Consider the following 21,620-nt stretch of genomic DNA (forward strand, 5'->3'; position numbering starts at 1 on the left):
AATGTGGGTCGGCCGGCATGCTTTCCCCCTCCTGCCGCTGTGAAGGTGATGACCTTGTGATAACCCATGTGTTCATCAGTCAAATTACTGTCCCCGGTAATGGTAATGCCAAAGCACTGGAACACTGGGGCCAACTAATCTGTATTCAAATTACACGCCACCAAACAGTAAGGTGGGCTCTGTGGCCATAACTCAGCTGTGGTGCAAGTGTGGAGGAGGAGAGCTCAAAGATGCCCAAGACCCCCTCCTCGCCAATCAGACATTATCATACATTTCCCAGGTGTGCGACAGGCCTGCTGGGGAGCGGCTGATATTGGAAAAATTAATCAAAAGTCCCCTGTGCGGCCTTAATGGTCAATTTAAATTAATTAATTGCTGGGGTGTGGGAAAGGACTTTGATGGGATTTGCCTCTGTGCTGTGCAGGCGAATGTTAAGGGAAAGGTTGAGTCTTAAAAAGTTACCACCGGGCCACTTTTACAGAGAGGACGGATTTAATTTGTAATCGTAATTTAAGAGGTTTCTTTTTCAGTTTTGCTATAAAACGTTTGCATTTATTTCCACTGCGTTCACAAAAATGAGGACGGGTCATCTGAACTTCCACACGTGAGCTTCTTGCTTTGTACACAAGTTTTCAATTGCAATAGACTAACTATCAAGCTGACTTATTCCCTCTAAAGGAAATTGACAACTTCGGAGTGTAAGCTGACTCCTGGACAAACTTACCACATTAAACAAATCAAATCAATCACCTTGGTTGGTGCCTGGCTGATTAATGATAATCAACACTGGCAGGTCAGTCTCACTGCTGCTTCTGTTTGCATTTTCATATTACTAAAGGAGGCAACGACAATAACAACAAAAAGAACAGAAAACATGTCAAGACAAAAATAATACAATAATACATGATAAAAGAAGTTAAATACTAGAGCCGCAGTGAGTGGAGAGCCACTTGTACATGGCACATAAACGACAGCATTTCAAAAGGCTGACCATTTTAATGTATTCCAAAGAAAATCAGCATTTAGCAAGCTAGTTTTGCAATTTATCCCTCTAAGTACTGTTTCAAAGAAAACTTCTGCAATTAACCATTGCATTGGGAAATTACTGGCAATGATGTTGTGAGTTCAAAGGAAAAGTACTTAGTTTGTATGAGTCTTTTTCCTAGATCCTTTTACTACGATAAATGTCCCTATGACTCCCTCTAGTGGAGGAAAGTTTTGCCTTTTTTCCCTCCTTCTTTTTCTTACTTTACTGTACTGGTAAGCATTGTAAAAGAAATTGGACATTCTACTTTTATGAATTGAGGTTCAGGGTCAAAAATGAATGATTTGCATTCAGCCTCACTTTTTCAGCTCAGTAAAAATATACTAGGAACCTGTATTTGCACAGTTCTAATAGATTTGATTTTAAGCAAACCACACACATCAATCAGATTTTCCAGCATTTTTTGAACTGCAGTGGACATCTTTAATAGCATGAAGAGCAGGGCTTATTCCATGTGAAAAGATTTTTTTTCTTTAACTAAACAGGTGCTAAAAAAACTCAGGCCAAAAGCCAAGCTGTCCAGCAGGAGGAAAAGTTTTGACTTTAGCTTTATGTGTCCAAGAGATGGTGGTACTGCTTTACTGTTACTTTTTGTTTTGGCCTTTTGTTTTGGCCTTCATCCCCATCCTGTGAGCCATAAAGGCATTTCAGTTGTTGTGTTTTCAGTTCAAGATGAAGTTGCAGAGCTGTTTAGCTTATCAATATTTGTTAACATCTGATAATTTCCCCACTGTATGCCCCTATCTGTTGGCAAATGAACTGTACCATACAATGTCATGGCAGTGCTTCCATCTGCATGTGACTTAACTGTGATTGTTCTGTTTTGCCTTCTTCTGCTAAGAGAAAAATATAACACTACATTTCAGAGCAGGGTCATGTTGAGGTCTGAGAAAGACATATTTGCTATACCTCCAATTTAATTTACTGTTTTGGGGAAAGTTGAGACACATTTTTAAAAGATAGGAGAAAGAGAAAGAAACAGAATTCAGCCCAAACCTCCTTTCAGTGGAACTCTGGCTCCATCATGTGGAGGAAGGTTATATGTGTACTTGTGAGTTTCACATGCACAACCATTGAGGGACATCATCTCAGCTTATCCATATTTTGGTTCCTGTTGAGCACTGGCAAACTCGATTCCCTTAATCAAATAATTACAATATCCTTGATTAGCTAAATCAGATGTGCCAGGGCAGGACCTATAAAAAAAAGACTCAATTCAGAAATTAGTTCATTTTCAGGTAAATCTAATCAGTCAAAAAGTTAAATGGAAAGCAGTTTATTTCCATCTTACAAAAAGTAAACTGTCTCCTTCCTGCGGTGACAAGCTGCCTTCACTGAGGTTCTTACAGATAATTGTAATACAACAATTTAAAAAAAATCAATGTCTCATCTGTCTCCAAAATCTAGACAAAATTGGAAGCAGTAAAAACACTGTGGTAGGTCTATATTTCACATTCATAGTCACAATATAATTCTATTACACCCATATATTCTTCGGTCCCTGCAGAACAAACATCTCAATGTCTTTTTTTTCTTTTTCAAAAAAGTATACCTACACCCACTGTGTCTTGGTCACAGACTATTTGTCATTGTGTTCAACTGGTATATTACAATATATTTGTAGATATTTTAGAGAAAAATGATTAAATAAAAACACTAATTGCATAGTACGGTTTGTCACACGGTGAATCTTGAAGTTAAATAAACATTGTAAATGAATCCTTAAATAACTTACATTACAAAGAAACGTATAGAAAATGACAACAATGCTTTAAAAAGAGAAAAGTGCTTGTGTTGACCACTGAGCACTGAATCGCCTTTTTACATTCTATAAACAACACTGACAAACCGAAACTGAAAAGTAGCAATTGTCATTCACAGCTATCAAACCTACTTGACAAGAGGTCAAACAGGAACAGAAAGTTTGATCAACAAGAATATACTAGTTGACTGCCAGATGTCTGCCAATTAATGATACAGAAAACATGTCATCTGAAGTCTTTTAAAAACTAACAAAAGATGATCCAAGGCCACAGTTTGTTGCATGTTCCATGCTTTAGGCCTGTGGTGGTGGTGGTGGTGGTGGTATGTGGATGAAGTATCAATTCCAATAAGCCTTGATGTTTCTGGAAAATGACTCAGGAAAATAATTCACAAAAAAAGCTACTTTAAAAATGAAGGAAGTAATACTAAAATCAGTATACACAGTATACAAGCAATATATAACCACACGCCAGGCAGTGTGCAGGTACCTAGTGTTTTATGAGTGTCATCTTAATGCTTCTTGTAGTTTATGATGTGTTGATTGTTAGGAACATACCAAAATGATGCATCGTCTGCTAAAACATGTCTGGCTACAAAAACCCAAATAAACACAATAATATTTTCACTTTCAATGGTCAGACTGACAAATGAGGCAAATCAACAGTGTCTAAGAAATTATACACGACATCCGCCTGTGTATTAAAATAAGAATTTATGAACAGTAAGAAGAGGCGGTCTGTTTCCAGGGAGTAACATTCCCATGAAGAGACGATCGGTGCCGTGATGTTTTCCTCCTGAAATATCAATAAACAGAAAGGTCTCGGTCCTGATCAGGACTCAGACCTGGTAAAACACTGCAGACTGGGAATTTTCCAACGAGATCCGCTATGAATGCGCAGGTCCAGCCATTCCTGCTGGGCAAGTGCCAAGTAGGACTCAGGAGGAGCTGTGGAGTGCAGCTCAGGGGTCAGTGAACCCTCGGCCTGGGTCACGACCTGGTGACAGGCTGCTTGGATGTCCATGCTCTCCAGGTTATTGAGGCTCCCAGCTGCTGCCTGGTCCACCACCTGGGCACTGTTTGGGCCTAACAAACAACAACAATGCACTAATGAAGAAACAGGTATGTACCTACACAGGCAGCAGAAGTCTCATTGTGACATCAAGTGTTGGGCATTTCAGTCTAAAAAAATGATGTGTTTCTTTAACTTTGTGTATATATGTAATGTAATTCTTTAACTTTGTATATAAATCAAGCATGTAGCCATTAAGGAGCAGGCTGCTGCATTAGTGCCACCCCAAGTGCAGTATTAGACCAGATATAAACGTAAAGGAAAGTAAGAGAGACGACTATACATGTGTATCTGTCAACATTATTTGCAGATTAATTAGTCTTGGTATTTGTTGAAACTCACAGCAGCGTCTGAAAGGTTCCCAGACTCGTGAGGGCATATATGGTTTGGCCATAGGCTGCTGGAGAAGGCATACAATGGCACTGTCCACCTGGTGGAAGACACGCAGAGACAGGAGCCTCTGGAGCAGGTCCTCCGAAAGGCTGTACTCCTCAGAACGGATCAGGTCTCTGATCAGGTCAAAATCCTGCTTCAGCTGCAGTGCCCCCTGGATGCTAGAGAGAAAAGAAATCTGGGTAACTTAATAAGCTTCAAGCATTACTTCTATCCACAGAATATAGAAGAAAACAAACTAAGAAAGAAAAGATTTGCAGCAGACATTTTTTTGAGACGGGTATTTTTGAAACCATTACCTTTTGATACTGAATGTTTAATGTAAAAAATTGTGGATTATATATGAGAATACAGAAATGAGAATACTCATTTCTGATTTCCACTGAGCACAATATCTTATTTAGTTACAAGTCAGTACTAATGAACCGAGATATTATCTGGCTACCTAAATTTGATTTTCTGTTTGAGGATGTGCTCCATCCAGGCTTCCATGAAGGCGGTCATGGCCTCAGTCAGGGCAGGGATGCGAGCTTCATCAGATAATGGCTGCACACCCTCCAGCACCTGCCCAATCACACTCTGAGCTGCACTGGCTGCATACTCACTGGGGCTGCTGGGTAATTCTGTCAAACAGATATGAACGGAATCATATCTACATGTTAGGAGACAGAATACCAAAGTCATTCATGCGTTGTGAATTTTTAGCACGTTTTCACCTGTTTTGCAGTTTACTCTCCAGTGTCTGCCTGATGGCATAGTTTGCTCAAAGATCTCCACAGACATTTTTTTGCAGTCCATGGAGAAAATCTTCAAAACCAGCTCTGAAAAAGCCTAAAGAAATAAAGACTATTAGCAGTCAAGTCATCAAAACAACTGATTTTCCTGTGAAATGTTTAAATGATAGGTATCTGAAAACATCAGCAATATTTTCAGAGTTGTGATATTTGAAGTGTGACACACCTGTAGTTCTGTAACACCCTGTCTGAGCTGGGCTGCATGCTGCGTAATAAGAGAATGATCTGCACCTGTGAGCGCTGCCTCTGCTCCCTGTGCCAGGCTCTCCACAGCAGCCTTGAGAGCCTATAAACACGCATGTGTGAAAAACTACAGCTGACAACAAAACAGTGACTTTAAAAGCTTATCAACATGCATACACAAAGATTTCTGAGTGAGCCAAATAAATCTTAAATTACTTCTTATTCAAGTCAGCAATCAGAGATGAAAACATTATGAATACCTTGAGATCTCCTTGTGTGACCAGCAAGAATTTAGTAAGGGACCACGAGGCCAGAAACTGGTAGGCCTTACTCATGATCCAGAAGGTGGAGGACTGAATGGTTGCCACAGATCTACTCAGTGACCCCATGTGACGGAACCTGAAAGTCCTGGCATCACATTCACCTATCAAGAGAGATTATATGTATCAATATTCTGCATGTAACAGACAGCAAGTCAGATCTGTACTGTTTCTCTTGTTCCAATAATTGCACTGCAAGTACAATCCATTTACACTCTTAACTACTTCAAATTAAGATCTTTCACTTAATTGAAAGTCATCAGAGGGCTTCCTTGTCCCTGGGCTATGTAAGAGACAGCTAAATCAGATCACAGTACGCGCCTGCGTTTGGACAGTAGATGAATTCGTACAGGTGTTTACCTGAGTTTGAGTCTGAGGTCTGCTGCAGATGCTGAAGCACACACATGAGAGGAGGAAAGAGTTGGAGAATATGGTTCATGGTAGCTGTCCTCACAGCTGAACCATCATTTTCAGTTTCAGGAAGACATTTATCCTTTAAGCTTGAGCCCAGTGATGCACACATTGCTGAAATACAAATGCACTCACATTAACATCCTTGGTAAAATAACCATATTATTGTAAAACCAAGTTGGAAAAAACCAAAAAAGTTCTGCTCTTGAACGATGATGACATTTATCTAAACAACAGAAATGCACAATGTGACGCAAAGATATTTTAAGAGAAGAGTGATTGTTTTGGATAAATAGCTAAATTGATCTTTCTGGTCATTTTGGATAAATGACCAAGAACAGCTTGACTAGCTGTCTGGTCGTTGAATTCAGGTGTACTTGAAATGCATGTCAATTTTGTGGTTAAACCAACACCTTACCTTCATCCCAGGCCAGGAAAGCAGCATTGGTCAAAATCTGAGTGCAGAAGCCAATCATCTCTTTCTTGCATTCTGCCGGGATGTTTTCTACAAATCAAAAAACGTCCGATTAGAGGCTGATACACTCCAGAGCTTTGTTCTATTTTGCAAATATTAGCTTTCAAAACAGCTCAAATCCTTGCAAAACATACCTTCTTTACAGGCATGACTGATCCATGTGGCCAACAGGAACACCATTCGGTTGTTCCACTGGTTCACACTACCCAGGGAGCTATAGTGAGGTGGGTGATAGAAGTGCTTGATGACTGTTTTGTTAAATTCCTTCCAGACCATGCTTCTGTATTTAGCAAAAAGTTCCAAACAAGCAACTGATTTGCTCAGGTCTTTCCAGTGGACAGCTCTGTGCATCCTGTGGTCGACACGCGGCCTGTTTGTTAGCCTGACCTCTCCTTCACTAGTCTGGTAACAACCCTCCCCAGGAGCACCTACAGTCACTGCCCTGTCAAGATGGGGTCTTTTGAGGACATGTGGTGCCAAAAGGTCTGTAGAGCTTACCAAGGCTTGGAAAAGAATCTCAAGACATTCATGGTCTTGATGGATGAATCTTGAAAAAGGAAGGTCAGAAGACCAGCAGACGTGCAAAAGCTCATTTGGGGGCTCTTCTGGGATTTTTTCAGGCACATTCTCTGCTTTAGCTTGTTCAACACTGGAAGATGAGGGTGGGACATTTGATTGTGGGTGAGGTAGAAGAAAGTGCTCCCACTGCTGGTTGGGGCACTCTGTAAGCGACAAGAGTGCACCTTGCTGAGCAGCCCAGTGGTGGAGTTGTTCAGCTGCAACACGTGCTCTGTGTTCAGCCAGGATCTTCATCAGCTGTGTCACCGAGAAAGGTTCTGGCATGATGCTTTTTCCGGGCCAGCCTGAGCTTAACCATGTCTGGCCTAACAGAAACACTACCTGTGTGTCTTGGTGCTGGACTTTCTGCTCCTCAGCAACATGATTGAATTGTTCCACAGAGGACAAAAGGTCCTCTAAGGCATCTCTGGGTATGCGGTCAAGCTGAGCAGCAGCAACTGCAGAGAGGGTCGTGTGAATGCACCGTTCCATCAGCAGCAATGCCTGAAAGCCCAGTGTCCTCAAACTCTGCCTTACATTGCTAAGGGTCTCCATCCGATGAAAAAGAACACGGTGCAGGTAGGCATCTGTGCGTGCTTTGGCATAGAGCAAGTTCCAGTGGCTGACATGGAGTCGTAGTTCCTGGCACAGTATTTTGAGACCCAGATTCCAGGTAGAGTTACAATGCTTCACAGCTTGGCCCCTGGCAGCCAGTAAGAACTGTGCCCGCTCCAGCACCGTACCAAGTTTAGCCACAAAGCTGACAGCCACAGAGGAGCGTCGAGTGTACTCATGGAAGAACAGGAGCAGTGCTCGCTCCTCCAGCAATTGCTGCAGTTGTCCATAATGCTTACTGAAAGCAGCCACCTGAGGGTGGTAGTAAAAGTCACCATCCAATGCAGGGGAGAGTCTCCCAACGCAGCTTTGCAGCTGCCCGCCTGAATGCGGGTCCCGCAGCATGTGGTACTGCGAGCTGAGGGCTAGCAAATTCTGCTCAAGGCGCTGCAGTCGCACAGAGGACCGAGAGGTCAGATTTTGGCATGCAACAACATTGTCCTCATTCTCATAGTCCCAGTTGCCATCATCACTCTTTTGCCTCAGAAGCCACTTCAAGTTGGGGTTAAAGCGTGTTCGCAGAAGAGCCTCCGCCCTCTGAAGAGACTTAGTGAATGAGCCCTGACACCACGAGGCTGTGGTAAACATACAAAGGATGATACAGAGATGAAAAGGAGAGATGAAATAACATTTTACCAAAAGCAATAATGTTGCCTAAGCTTAATGACTTTACGTTAAATGGTTTAAAAAGAAGTCTTTCGTTTCAATTTACCATCATATTTGTCCTTTGAGAGACAGTTCTCAGTGAGGATTTCTTGTGACAGATCTGTCTTCTTCTGAAATCCATAAGGAAAGTAACAGATTAACAAACTGATTTTTCGAAACATAACCATTAAAAATCCCTTTGTTTTAGTAACCAAGAAAAAAGACCTGTTCATCATCTTGGGCTGGAGGATCAGTGCTGTCGATTACTGGACAAGACTCAGTCTTATCTGCATAACACAGAACACAGGCCACAACACAAACGCATTTTGCTTATTTAGAGACAGATTATTTATAGCTTATTATTATGACTTAAAATTAAACAAACTGTATGGCCTATACTCTTAAAACAATGTTACAATGAAATTACAAGTCATTTATTTCATATTAAGAGAGTGGATATGAAATTACAAGTTATTCAGTTCAAATAAAGACAATAAGATGCATGGATGAAAAAAATAGAAAAGTAATCATAAAGTCAGTATGTTATTTTTCAACCTCTACAAATAAACGGAAGTAAGCACTTAGCCACTCCAGCTACCTGCCACTTGCTGAGTTCCTCCATTTGGATTCTTGCCTGAGCTGACCGCACTCGGTTCACTCTGAGAATTCCCAGAGGTCTGAGCCATCTTTGTAACCAACTTTCCTCGCTCTCACAAACACATCCGTAGAGCTATCACATGTCTCCTGTAGTTACGGCAAGAAACAGACGGTAGAAGGTAAACAGAAGTCTATCTTTACTTATGGAAAGGTAACAAAGACGTATTTGGCGAAATTTTCAGCTTGCAATTTCGGCATTGAAGACGAGCCGTGGCAAGTGAAAATGTCCCAAAAAGCTAAAATGATACTGAGATGTATATCCCATAAAATGAAAGATCACGACATCGAAATAGTCAAATCTGTTCAACAGTGAACAAAAATTCAAAGAGGTCCCATATACTCTGCTTCGACGAGGTCTATCAACTGTTTATTTACGAATGTCGACCTATATTCACCGATGTTCAACTAGATACATCAAAACAACTATTGTTAGAATACTTCAGGAGTGAAGTAGCTGGCTAAGCTAGTTACCGAATCAGTGCAAGCTAGATGGTGTATTAGACCTTCCGTTACTCACCAGTGAAATCATAGTCTCAGTTTGAGACTCTCAGATACGATGAAGAAAATACTGTGATGACACACATTGCTTGACGTTGACGTTTCTAACGGCAGCTGGCAATAACACATACTAACTAATTAAATAAAGCTAGCGTTAGCTGTAAGCCAGCTGAGAGATGCCAGCATTCACACACAGGAAGAAAGTGACTCGATGATATAGCTTACGTTCCTCTTTCCGAAATACTTTCATGGGAAGAAACGATCACGATTGTCGACACTTGATTAAGGTTAAATATCTATTATTAGAGAGCTCTACCTTCAGTTGTACATAGCTTGCTAATTAATCCTACAAGGGGCAAGAAGTACGTTCACTATAATTAGTACACAGCCTACATCGTGACCCGTTGCTCTTGCATGGGATGAGCCAAGCCAATCGGGAGAGAGTGCCGTTGTTGTGTTTTGTTCCTGGGAGGAGCATTAGGATTAGATCATCGGCCCCAGACTTGAACCAGTTTGAATGTTGTTTCTGTCAAATGTCGTAATATCAAGTAACTCCATAATCGAAACTCTAATTCCTGTAAACGATCCATGAAATAGTGCATTGGCATTAAATCTTCTGGGCAATTCAGTCACACCTTTCTCCAAAATTATACGATGAGCATCGAACAAGCATTTCGTTGTTCAAATTTTATTCATCCATTTGAAAATATTAACAATAAAACACTTGCGTTAACGGCTTGTCAAATTCTGCAACAAAAATAAAAATGTTTCTTTTCATACGTTAAAAAACACAACAGACTAAAATATATTTACACACAAATTTTCAGTTTCTGAGGCTAAACAGTATCTGTAATTTGTATGAAGTATTTCCACCAAAAGTTATTAAGTTTTCTTTTTTTTAAACATATGATTATTTGTCTTCCTGAATGAAATCACTATTTTACAGAAGTTCCAGAACTACCATGACAATGATAAGAAATACAAATGTCAATGTGAATCCAAGCGAAAGTATGAAACGATGTGCTCCCTCTTCACCGAAACAAAATAACCAAACAAAACAAACAAACAACAAAAAAAATCAAAACAATGGTATCAAAAAGGCACCTGACAACACAGATAATGCTTGAAGAAAATAAACACCATAAACTGTAAAGTCCCAGGCTGTGGATTCTAGCCATCAAAGGCAGACCTCAGCTGATCAGGAGGTATTATTTGCTGCATTGGAGATCCAGCCATGCTGCACCAGCTGTTGTCATGTTGAACCTCAGGCCATTTCAGTCTCATCAGTCTTCATCATTTTGCTGGGAGTCGCGGTGCATGAGTCCTGAGACATATAAGAAATGGATGCATTGATTAACTCATTCATATAGAGCACAGTCAACTCATCTGATTTTCATACAGTTGAACGTGTTAGCATCTAAGACTGATTCCTGTATTATGCATCTCTAGATAAATTTCAGTACACGAATGATGTATAATTAATACCATTATGGTGAACAGGTTTGCTAGTAATAATTTAAGTAGGTTCAATGATGATTGGGTGAGAGAAAACACTTACATTTGACGAAGATGCATTGTTTGATGTTGGAGATACAGCATCTGCCTCTGGATCTGGTGAACATTCTACATCTAACTCAATGTCCATGATGTCATCAAGGTCAATCTCCTCTCTGAAATGTATGAAGCATGTTAGTTATGTTGTTCAAAATTCAGAAAAAACAGCTGTTTGACAGAACACAACAACTAATGGATGGCATAACTTTCAAATTTCTATATGACCTAGGGACTAGGAACGGATCACTGAAAAGTTCTGAAAAACCTACATAGCTTGAAGATCATGGCCGTCTTGAGCAGGCGGGTCCCACGCATGAAGCTTTACCCTCCATAGTTTAATCTGTTGGTCCCATGAGCGACGGCTGTACTTCTTAAACTTGTTTGGGGTTCTGGGATGGACCCCAGGCTGTCTTAGATGCCTAAAATAACCAAAAGAGAGGCATATGCAATGCTGATTTTCATAAATGCTCAATATTCTCTTATACATCATCCAGAGTTTCTTCTAAGTTATATCTCCTTTGCCTTTCAAAACGCAAATGCGGAAATTCAACGCAGTCTTACATAGACTGCATTGATCACAGTTAATTATTCATTTATGCTCCAGAATGCAAATTGGGTTTTTGGAGCTGTCACGTACTTGGGCACCTCTTTGATGTATCGGTCATAGGCAAGGGTGTTCTTTCCATAGTTGATTTGTTTCTGTCTCCTCATGAGGACAACCTCGTCAGTTTCAATGTCTCCTGGTATAGGGGAGTCTCTGGAATCCCTTGAGTCTGAGCTGTGGAGATGATAAACAACCGTTCCCATCTTACTACAGCAAAAGAACAATCGAAGTACGTCTCTGCGTGGTAGTTTGAAATAAGATCCTTACAGTAAAAGACAACTGATTACTGATACAGTGCAGTATCCACAATTACCACAATGATGAACACATACCTTCCAGATGAAGTCTTTCTTTCTCTTTGGGCAAAATCGGCCGTCAGAATCCTCCGTCTGTACCTGTGGGGGAAAAAAAAAAAATAAAGAAAAACATAAAATAAAAGATTACTGAAGCATCACCCCACCAGTAATCTAGGCTACAAAAACACGAATTTGACCATTAGGCTGACAAGGCTGTTCAGTAAAAAGGCACTTAAACATACTGTTTATTGTGCAGCACTGAGGAGCCCCAGTTTACAGTTATTATTTGCCTCTGTATAAACAACGTATGCGTATGCAGGACATGTGACTGACCGTTGGATGTCACGTTGGACATTTGTGCGCATTTCATCAGCTTCCACCTCATCACCCCAGTCTCTTATTCTTGACACAGGACCTTGGCTCTCCGGGGTGGTAAAACTGCACATGTATCATAACACATTTGAGTGATCACGCTAACAGATCACTAAACTTTGAAGTCACTCCTCAGTTGCATTTAACTTGTTGGAAAGTAAAATAGTGTGGAACAGCCTACCTTTAAAAACTAAGCTATGCATGCTATCAAGTTTTGACAGATATATTTAACACTGTGGTTTGTGTGAAACAATAAAGTTACCAGTCCCAAATCTACTTTACCTTGGATGCCGATTGTCTGTGGATCTGTGATCTTTTGTATTCCTTCCACTAGCGGCTGGCTCTGAGTCCCCATGTGTTCGTAGATTACCATCGGAACCACGCTTCCTACTCTGAGAATACCTTGAAGTGCCCTTACTCCTGTAACAATGATAAAGTGTTAGCCAAAAAAGTAACTGTAATAACAGCACAGGAAATCCAGTCAAGGATACGTTCGGAAAAAAAAAGTCACGATAACAGATGAGTGCACACATCAAGTAAATGATCGTATAACTAGTAAAATTCCAATTATTACTCAGTGTTGTGTTCGTTAAGGCTACGCTCAGTATGTTGACGGCTTATCTTCGATAAACGTCAACAGAATTGGGAAGGCGGTTGCCGTCCTTTCCTGCAAGCTCACCACCGTTAGTGTTAAGTTTCGATTCAGGCTAAACTACTGTAATAACAGAAAATATGACCCATCACAAAGCAGTGCACCAAGGCTGTGAGCAAGTTGTTGTCGCGGCGGTAATGAATTTATTCACGTCTGGCAGTGAGTAAATTCACCAACTATTTTATTACAGCTATCTGCAGAGGGTTTGTTATCATGCGACAAGAATGGCGGGAGCTAGCTGACAGCTAACGAAAGATAGCCATCCAGGGTTAAACTGCTGCTCAGTGAACTGCCTTTTCGCTTGAAGTGTTAAATAGCATGTGATGGGATAACACAGAAAAAAATAGCTTTAAAGGAGCCCTCATGTTAACCTTCTCGCGGAGCATGATGTAAACAACATCAAGCTCACTGATTCCCAACTATACAACCAACATTTTCAGTGAACTTCTGAACCAGACCTTAGCTATCGTGTTAACTACTCAAAACGACTTTTAGTCTAAATTATAATCCCTCCCTATAGCAGCAATAGAGAGTCTTTCGGAGGCGTTGAGCCAAAGAATGGACATTCGATGCTAAATCACTGATTAACCAGTGGTATGTTCGCACACGTTTTGTGAACATCTGTTAGGCAGCTAGTTAGGTTGTTTTTCATTCAGAAGCCGTGTTAGCAGTGGCTGACTGGTCTTTGTTGCTAAAACTCGCGGGAGACCAGCACGGCGAATCACATCAAAATAAAGATGCGAACTTTAAACATTCGTGCACTTACCACTGACTTCAAGCAAAAATAGCTCGGCGACCTACTAACCTGTGTTCGTCAGCTTTGTAGTCATTGTTATGTCTATAATTTCGATGATAAGACATGATGATGTTGAGACCTATGTTCACCACACCGCTTGGTCCAGAGAGAGGGAACCCAATACACGATCCGCGCCAAAGCGGGAGGATATTATTCGGTCAAAGACCTGTAGCGCAAATAACAGCAAAAGCGGACCAGATGGACAACTCTTGGTAAAGAACACTACCGCCTTATTGGGGGAGGCGGGGTATAGCCATATAAGGCAACAATGAGAGGAACTCACTTTGGTCGCGTATTGCAGACAACACAAAAAATTGAGGCTTATATGTGAGGGACGAAATGCTAGACTGTTACATAAGCAATTAATACATATAAAATTTTATTACGAACACTTCTGAACTAACTGAACATTTAAGATACTTCTGTAAGTTGAAAAAGGCTGAGTACCTGTCGTTAACGGCTTTTTACAGTTACAAATCATCGCATGTTCCGAACAGCGTTTCTTGTGTATTGCTGTTTTCACTCCTTCTGTTCTCTTATAATTCTATACTCCTCCTCGAGTTGTTCGATCATAGGACTTCATATGTGTAAATTTAATTGTTAAAGCCTCACCGTTTCAGGTACCTTGGCTTTGTTAGACTCCGCCCAGTTTCTGGTTGCACGTTTCTTGGAGCGCTACGCAGTTAACTATCTATTTTTTTGTACAATCTGTAATAATGGTGCGGTGAAGGGTGTCGCTCATTATTGTGTCACTTCCTGGGACGAGCTGGGGTCGTAAAGTGCTACCGAGCCTGTTTCTTGTATGCGCTCTGTTAGGATCCATATACCCTATTTTAAATAATCGTCTATCTAAGAAGGTTTGCTCTTTATATAATACACAAAATGTGTCGTTTAAAGAAGAATCCGACACTGGTTTCACCCGAAACAAATTGGGTGGCACACGCAGAATGTCATAGTATTGTTAAAGCTATGCTCAGCGTGGAGCCTACGAAAGCACACCTGCCTCGTATCCGGTTCAGTGGTAGATATGACACCCATCATTGATCTTATGTAGTTGTATTTATCTTGCAGGTAAAGCACGGAGCTACCAGGCTTTAAATGTCTCCAGCGCTCATTCTGAGGTAGTGAGCCACACATCTGGTGATGTTGAAAAATGGACAACTGTAAGTCTAAACTTCATCGCTCTGATTAGTTGGAGATGTGTCTGTACCTTAAAATTCAGCATTCACACAATTCGCTAGTATGGACAGACAACGTGCCTATCTACTCCATACTCCATATCCTGTTCCTGTGAATGCTGTCAATGTTGAACATTCTTTTAACAGGTCCTTGTTATTATACTGCCTTTAAAGACTGGACAACTGTCAGTTTACGTGAAAAAGGAATCCCGCATTTATTCCCTGAGTTTACTCTATATTTGATATATGTATAAATCAGAGAAAAGGAACACACAAAAATATAATAACTATGAAGGTGTCATGCACAAACGAGAAAGCCATAATCATAATGATCGGGAAGCCCAAGAAAAATGTTTGTTGGCTTTAAAGTTTTTCAGTTTCAAAATCAATACTTACTATGAGAGTTTCCAAACCTAAATGAAACAAAACCTTTAAGACCTTATCATTTATGTCTGTCACTGAAAATCTTGAAAGTTCCCCAGTTGTTATGTAAACAGATTATTTCAATGTATGTTTGAGGCACACGGTACTTTTCAAAATGAGCGAAATGGGAAAGCTGACCAAAATATGAGGAAATACCTTATTATTACATTACAGCTTCTCAGGCACATGGCATCAAAATATTACAATCAACTCAATAAAGATGAGAGAAGGCAAGGCTTAAAAAAAAAAAAAAAATGAACATGAACAAAAATTGAAGTCCAATTCTCATTGGGGCTGTTTTCATCAACAGTTGTCCCATGATGACGTGTGATTAATGAGCAATGCAAACGTCCAAAATGCAGAATTTGGCCCTACAGGTTGGACAGGGCACCCTGCTGCCCAACCAGGTCTCTGGCCGCTGCTGGTCCTGTCGACTGGCAAACCACTTTCCCATGCAGGTGAGGCACCACATAGGTCGGCAGTAACACTGTTGGCAGTCACCTTCACCCTCATCATGGCAGAGTCGCACTAATTTAATGCTGGCACTCTCCTGCATGCACCCGATACAGGGCTCCAGTTCCTTAAAAAGACAAATGCACTTTAAACTTAGATAAACCATTTTATCACTTCCACATACACAAAACTTATTTAGGTTGTCAGGCAACACAGTGCTATTTAGAAATCAGGTTAGCAGAAAAAAAGTACCTTGTATATGGGTGAAATCAAACATTCATCAATTTTTTAGGCTTTTCTTGGCCCATTCCATGTCTAGATCAGAAAGCTAGATCATGTACACTACAGTGTGTTTATACAGTGATAAAATGACATATTTTGTTTTGCACAAAATAATGTACAATTTGCTTAGTGTAAGTGTTCGTCCCTACATATATACACTTTTATCAACAAAAACATTTCAGTTTCTTTCCTGTCTACCTTCATTTTTCTTTCTAAACTGAATGCAGCTGTTTGTTTCACCCCAGAGCATACTGTGCCCCCTAATGGGGAGCACGGTTTAGAAGTGTGTGCAAGATACATTATAGAATTCTTCTAAGAATTGGGAAGTAGTATTATGAAGGAATGAAGTTTGGTGATATGTTTTCTTGTTTATGGATGTGAAAATTCTCAGCTTGTGGATAAGATTTAATCACCTGGCATGCTTGTTTTGTGAATTTTGTCATTGGGAATTTGAGCATTTGCGTGCCATTTATCATTCGTTGACTTACCTCAGGTCACCTCACAAATACCTCAGCATACCATTTGAAGAAGGGAGGATCTCTTTGAAACACATTATCGTAAATCAAATGGAAATATAAACAATGATTATGAAAAATAAGGGAATTGAAAAAAACTGAGTGGACCCCAGCAAGGGGCTGAGACCAGAGCTGGCCTAGGGAAAACATGTTTGAGAAAACAGGTTAGTTCCAACTGGATCTGGGTGCCTGCGGCCTGCCTAGAAATGTTCTTTTTCATTTTGTGTCCGCTTCGTCTATTGTGGTGCACTCATGTTAGGTTAGCAGCACACATGTCCTAAACAATTAGATTTATTATGTTCTCTTGGCAGTGACATAGACCATTGCCCTTAACACTGCCAGTGATGTTGTGGCGTTCTCACCTGTCCGCTTGTGCGCTCGTAAACTGGGTTCATCTCCACATGGGATTTGAAGGTTTCCAGGAAGAGCTCACTCATTGTTAGATGAATGACAACATTGGCAGCATTCCTGATCGGAGCGTGTAATTTCTCTCTAAGCTCAGCATACTCTGTAGAATTCAATCTGAACAGAGCCACGACATGTGTGTTACTTATATGCGCATTGGATATTACAAATGTACATTTTCTTGTAAAACTGCCTAACAGATAATAAAAACAGTACCTTATGTCAAAAGCCTTGACTCTGGGATTGATGCTGGCGACTGTAAGGGTCAGGATCTGCACAGGACTGTTTGAGTCAGGTGAAAGATCGTGCTGTTTTGAGTCTGTGACAGTTAAGTGTGTGTCTTGCTGCAATGCAACATGCAGGTGATATGTTGTGACCTTCATTATCCATGTGTCAGTAATGATCACTCTAGCACCAGGGGGACCTGTCGCAAATTTGTCAATGCGGCGGAATTCTGTGTTGATGGAAGATGCCACTGCCCTCCAGCTAGACTGTGGTAATGCATGTACACTAAGGCACCTAGCTATTGGGTGATTAGACCATTTATTTCTGGACCAGTAAAAAGCAAGGGCACAGCTCAGAAGCAGAAGAGTGGCTGACACTGCAAAATACAGCTGCCAGCCTTGGCTGGCTGAGTGAACATACACAAGATTCAAATCTGGAGTCGCAATGCACATCCCCATGTAGTAACCTGTGGAAAGGAATTCAGTGCTTTAGTAGCTAGATATTTAAAATGTTTCAACTGAAACCAATACATCAAAACAGTTCCAAACTGTGATTTTTAGATTGCAACTCACTCCAACACTTCTGACTCAATGTTTGTCATAAAAACAAACAAACAATAACAACAAACAAACACAACAACTGAAGAGCCCATTTGCAACCGATTAGAATGACTTTATGCGTAGCTATGGCTGATGAAAAGTTATGAACAGATAAAGGATCGTGTTTCGTGGACAACACTGGTTTTGTCTGATTAGCCAACAGGGGCTCAGGGAGTTCTTATGTAACCATCCGAAGTTGCACTGTAGCAGTCATTGAACTAAGGAAAAGAGAAATTACTAAATTATATAAGCTGTGGGACCGACACGGGACGATAAGACGGTATATGGATGTACACATCAGAATATGTGGCGATATGAACGACAAGAAAACTTACCAAGAGGTAATGAGCAGTGGGCAAGCACAGTTAAGGTCGTTCTTTTGATGTGGTGGTGAATAAAACTAATATCCTCGCTGCCTAACCATCCCGAAAATATATTTTGTATCGTAAACCCTGCTGAACGAAATTCGTTCGGGGTGAAGACAAAACAAAAAGCAAATACTATGTAGGCCAAGGTAAATGTAGTATCTGGACTATCCATGTTCACGTCAGCGGTAAATAGTGGCAAATTCACTTCCTGGATTTCCGCGCAACGTTTTCAAAATAAAAGCCCGTGGAACTGGTCGTATTAACCAATTGCCCGCTTGCTATTGATCAGTTAAAATTTTACGACCAGAACATTTTATACCCTGCTCAATGCAATTTTATGCCATGTATCTTTCATGCAATTCTGTACCACATGTTGTGCATGTATAATCACTTTAAACCCACAAATTAAATACATGGCGCAATGAGATCACATTAGACACATTAGACATGGCATAACCGGACTGGAGCAAATAAATAAAGCCGCCTTACTTCACTAATTTAGGTCACACATAAACTCACCCGAATTTCAGAGCAGAACATAAATGTTTGAATAAAAATGGGCTGGGTACTAAATAATATCATGAATGTGAAAGGCCTAATAAGATTTAAAGCAATAAATGGACAGTAATGGACAGAGTGCTTGTAACGAATAATTACAGCATCACAATGCATTCTATGCTTAATGACATGGATAGTGCTTGCATTACATGTTATGCAGCAATACTTGTGTAGTTATGACATGCCTTGAGATGTCACCACACAACAGTGGTGTAATAATGATCTTGTGCAATATCATTGCAAATTACCGCTAAACACACTGTTATTCACAATTTCGCTCTCATCCTTTCAATGACAGTGCCAAATAAAAATTACTTGTAGTGCCAATAGAGAAGATTTAGGCCCCAAGAAGAATAACACACAACAGGAACTATTATTTTCCCATGGCATTCGTTTTTAAAACCCTCTGGCAAAAACAAATTATAATGATGAGCGCTCTGGCTTTATTGCTCACTGTCATTTTGCCAACCACTAAATCATTACATTTCATTAAGCACTTCACTTTGAATGGTTCACGATAATTATCAGTTATACCCACTACACCCACCATTTATTGACTGAAGCCTCATTAACCCCATAAGATTTTGCAGTATAGTAACTGCTCAGCAGAAGTTTTTAATTGTGTGATCTCTTGAGGCATCTCTGTGGCTTCAAAATGGGCAGACTTGCAATTTTGACCTCACTTTGCCAAATTTTCTTTTCCTTTTTTTTTTTTTTTTTTTTTGTAAATGTTCAGTGGGGTAGGGTCTGACATGGAAGGACAGATATTCTTCCCAGGTTCCACAGTTAGTAAGTTGTAATTTTGGCACTGTTAGTTATTAAAAGGTGAGAGAAAGACAATAAATTAGTCCATCTTGAGACCTACTGTTGTTAAACTCTGCTCTCTATTAAACTATTGTCTCACAGTTAAACTAAGAAAAAATATCACACTGGCTGTTTACTTTTTGAGATTTATTCAAGAACTATCACACACTCACAACATGTCAGGACCCATAAAGGCTACAGTTTATTTTGTTGAATGAGTTTCCAGACTTTGGGCTGCAGCACTGCAGAGGTCTATGCAGGAATGCAAGAGTTGTGTCTGCCAAGTGGAATGTAAGCTGTTCGTAGTTTATTAGCTATGAACGTTACCGAAATTTCAGTACGGAAAATGTCTTGTCAGATCAAATATTCATCAAACCTGTCACTGATCAAAGTAAAAGGTAGACATAGGTAGACTATGAGCCAAGTATCCTGGCTATACAGTCACAAGTAGACTCTATAGCCATTCTACTACTAGTAGTTTGATTATCCTCATAGTCAGAATAATGCATTTCCTGTAACATGTTACTGACATCTGAAGTGTCTCAGCATGTGGTGACCAGATCTGCTATTACCTGTCCTTTTGAGCAATATTTATGATAGGGTTTTATTAATATTTGCTCTACCTATATTTCTTTAGCAAAATATTAGATATGTACAGTACATCTGGGTAGAGGGAAATGCCTGAAGAATGTTTGTCATACCAAAATGAACCAAAGAGAATAAATAAATTAAAGATTTCTAAAACAGAGAACATTTGTCTGAACAGAAGGATGGCAAAACTTGCTTTTAAATGAAAAGGCAGGGACCTGTGGCTTTGAAACACTTAGAGCATTTTAGTTAGCTATGAATTACCTCATCAGAGGAACACTGTGACACTGCCAGCTGGAAATATTTACTCTTGGGGTCTTGGGGAGGGCTGGCGTCAGGCAGGGCTAAGTCCACGCCAGAGGAATTTAATATCAGGAGGAAGCAGCAGGTCGCTGGGCAACTGGCATGTTGCCCAGGAACAACTGGAGGCCCTTGTACTTGAAAAAAGAAAGAAAGAAAAAGAGATTGTGTTAAATGCCTGTGTAGCTCCTTCTGCTTTGCAGGAAAATGTCTTGTTGTCAGGGTCTATCTGATGATATGGCTGATGACAACAGCATGTGTTTTTATATTCAGTACAGGTTTGATCAGCCTGGAATTACCATTTGAGGGAATAAAAGTGTTCCTTATAAATCAGGAGTCACTAACAACAACAACAACAACAACAACAACAATAATAATAATAATAATAATAATAATAATAATAATAATAATAATAATAATACGATTACAAGATTGCCGAGGGCTTAAACTACATTATAACACATTGGGTGGATTGAAGTTTGAACGTTTATTCTCATGCATTTGCGACATAGTTTATTTCTGACACCAAAATAAATAATGTCAGAATATTTCTTTTAAGCTATATTACAAACAAAAGAGATTAAATGTACTCATTGTAATCTAGTCAAAGAGTCTTTTATTCGCTGTAATTTATATTGTTCCATAGCTTCAATATGTGATCAACTCCAGAAGGAGGCGCAATTTCCTTTAACATGAAGGCTCTTGGTTAACTTTGATGTGTGGCTGCAAGGATTATTACACCTAATAAAATTTAGCTGTTTGGAGGTGACCAGGACATTTGGACATTGTAAAAATCAAATGCAAATCACATATCTCTTCTTACCCCTAAGCTTTACGAACAATAACAGTCTGTAATAAGTAATTTAGTATAAAACAAGTGGTTACGCTCACAGCACATTTCATTCAGATATTAAACTGAACATAATGTTGGTCTCGAAACATAAAACATTTAGGGATGTTTTAATGTGTAACACTTCTGATTCCCCGCGAACTTAAGCACTTTTTCAGTATGCTATCCCAGGTGGACGTCGGAGAGGGGAGTTTGTCTGTAGCCGTGTTGCGGAGACACAGCCAATGTGATTATTTGAGTACCACCGGGGTCGTTTTATTTTGGGCGGTCTTCTGGTGGAGGCGGCGTGCTGACTTATCTCGCCAACAGGGGCTTCTATGTAAACTGAAGCTAAATAAATACAGATGAACCTCCGAGCACATTCACAAAA

At 40.1% G+C, this 21,620-nt stretch overlaps 3 protein-coding genes across 3 annotated transcripts; all 3 read right to left on the reverse strand.

Moving 5' to 3' along the window:
• Window positions 1–3,600: 3,600 nt before the first annotated feature.
• ccdc142 (coiled-coil domain containing 142) lies at window positions 3,601–8,959 on the reverse strand. The gene is made up of 12 exons (XM_030765357.1): window positions 8,872–8,959; window positions 8,499–8,560; window positions 8,341–8,404; window positions 6,590–8,203; window positions 6,399–6,485; window positions 5,930–6,094; window positions 5,510–5,673; window positions 5,233–5,352; window positions 4,989–5,103; window positions 4,718–4,895; window positions 4,222–4,433; window positions 3,601–3,893 (listed from the first exon to the last, which is right to left on the reverse strand). Exons 1-12 carry the CDS (start codon window positions 8,957–8,959, stop codon window positions 3,640–3,642), a joined length of 3,123 nt encoding a protein of 1,040 aa, XP_030621217.1. The 3' UTR covers window positions 3,601–3,639.
• Window positions 8,960–10,331: 1,372 nt separating this feature from the next.
• On the reverse strand, window positions 10,332–13,785 carry slbp (stem-loop histone mRNA binding protein). The gene is made up of 8 exons (XM_030766488.1): window positions 13,712–13,785; window positions 12,537–12,674; window positions 12,216–12,320; window positions 11,919–11,981; window positions 11,620–11,760; window positions 11,252–11,401; window positions 10,987–11,098; window positions 10,332–10,752 (listed from the first exon to the last, which is right to left on the reverse strand). The coding sequence occupies exons 1-8, from the start codon at window positions 13,765–13,767 to the stop codon at window positions 10,693–10,695; spliced, it is 825 nt and encodes a 274-aa protein (XP_030622348.1). The 5' UTR covers window positions 13,768–13,785; the 3' UTR covers window positions 10,332–10,692.
• Window positions 13,786–15,089: 1,304 nt separating this feature from the next.
• Window positions 15,090–18,322, reverse strand: tmem129 (transmembrane protein 129, E3 ubiquitin protein ligase). The gene is made up of 4 exons (XM_030765013.1): window positions 18,118–18,322; window positions 17,175–17,649; window positions 16,916–17,075; window positions 15,090–15,883 (listed from the first exon to the last, which is right to left on the reverse strand). Exons 1-4 carry the CDS (start codon window positions 18,320–18,322, stop codon window positions 15,635–15,637), a joined length of 1,089 nt encoding a protein of 362 aa, XP_030620873.1. The 3' UTR covers window positions 15,090–15,634.
• Window positions 18,323–21,620: the final 3,298 nt, after the last annotated feature.

This window comes from Chanos chanos, chromosome 2, assembly GCF_902362185.1.
Source record: "Chanos chanos chromosome 2, fChaCha1.1, whole genome shotgun sequence".
In the NCBI taxonomy this organism is placed as follows: Eukaryota; Metazoa; Chordata; class Actinopteri; order Gonorynchiformes; family Chanidae; genus Chanos; species Chanos chanos.

Coding starts and splice junctions, on each gene's coding strand:
- ccdc142 (XM_030765357.1), bottom strand. CDS start 8,959: ATGGCTCAGACCTCTGGGAATTCTCAGAGTGAACCGAGTGCGGTCAGC. Junction 5,353..5,509: donor TCACACAAGGAGATCTCAAG/GTATTCATAATG, acceptor GCGTGTTTATAG/GCTCTCAAGGCTGCTGTGGA. Junction 3,894..4,221: donor GGAACCTTTCAGACGCTGCT/GTGAGTTTCAAC, acceptor GTTGTTTGTTAG/GCCCAAACAGTGCCCAGGTG.
- slbp (XM_030766488.1), bottom strand. CDS start 13,767: ATGTCTTATCATCGAAATTATAGACATAACAATGACTACAAAGCTGAC. Junction 12,321..12,536: donor ACAGACAATCGGCATCCAAG/GTAAAGTAGATT, acceptor ATACATGTGCAG/TTTTACCACCCCGGAGAGCC. Junction 11,982..12,215: donor GTCCAACGTGACATCCAACG/GTCAGTCACATG, acceptor TTTCCCCCACAG/GTACAGACGGAGGATTCTGA.
- tmem129 (XM_030765013.1), bottom strand. CDS start 18,322: ATGGATAGTCCAGATACTACATTTACCTTGGCCTACATAGTATTTGCT. Junction 17,076..17,174: donor GTCAAGGCTTTTGACATAAG/GTACTGTTTTTA, acceptor GGCTCTGTTCAG/ATTGAATTCTACAGAGTATG. Junction 15,884..16,915: donor ACGAGCGCACAAGCGGACAG/GTGAGAACGCCA, acceptor TGTCTTTTTAAG/GAACTGGAGCCCTGTATCGG.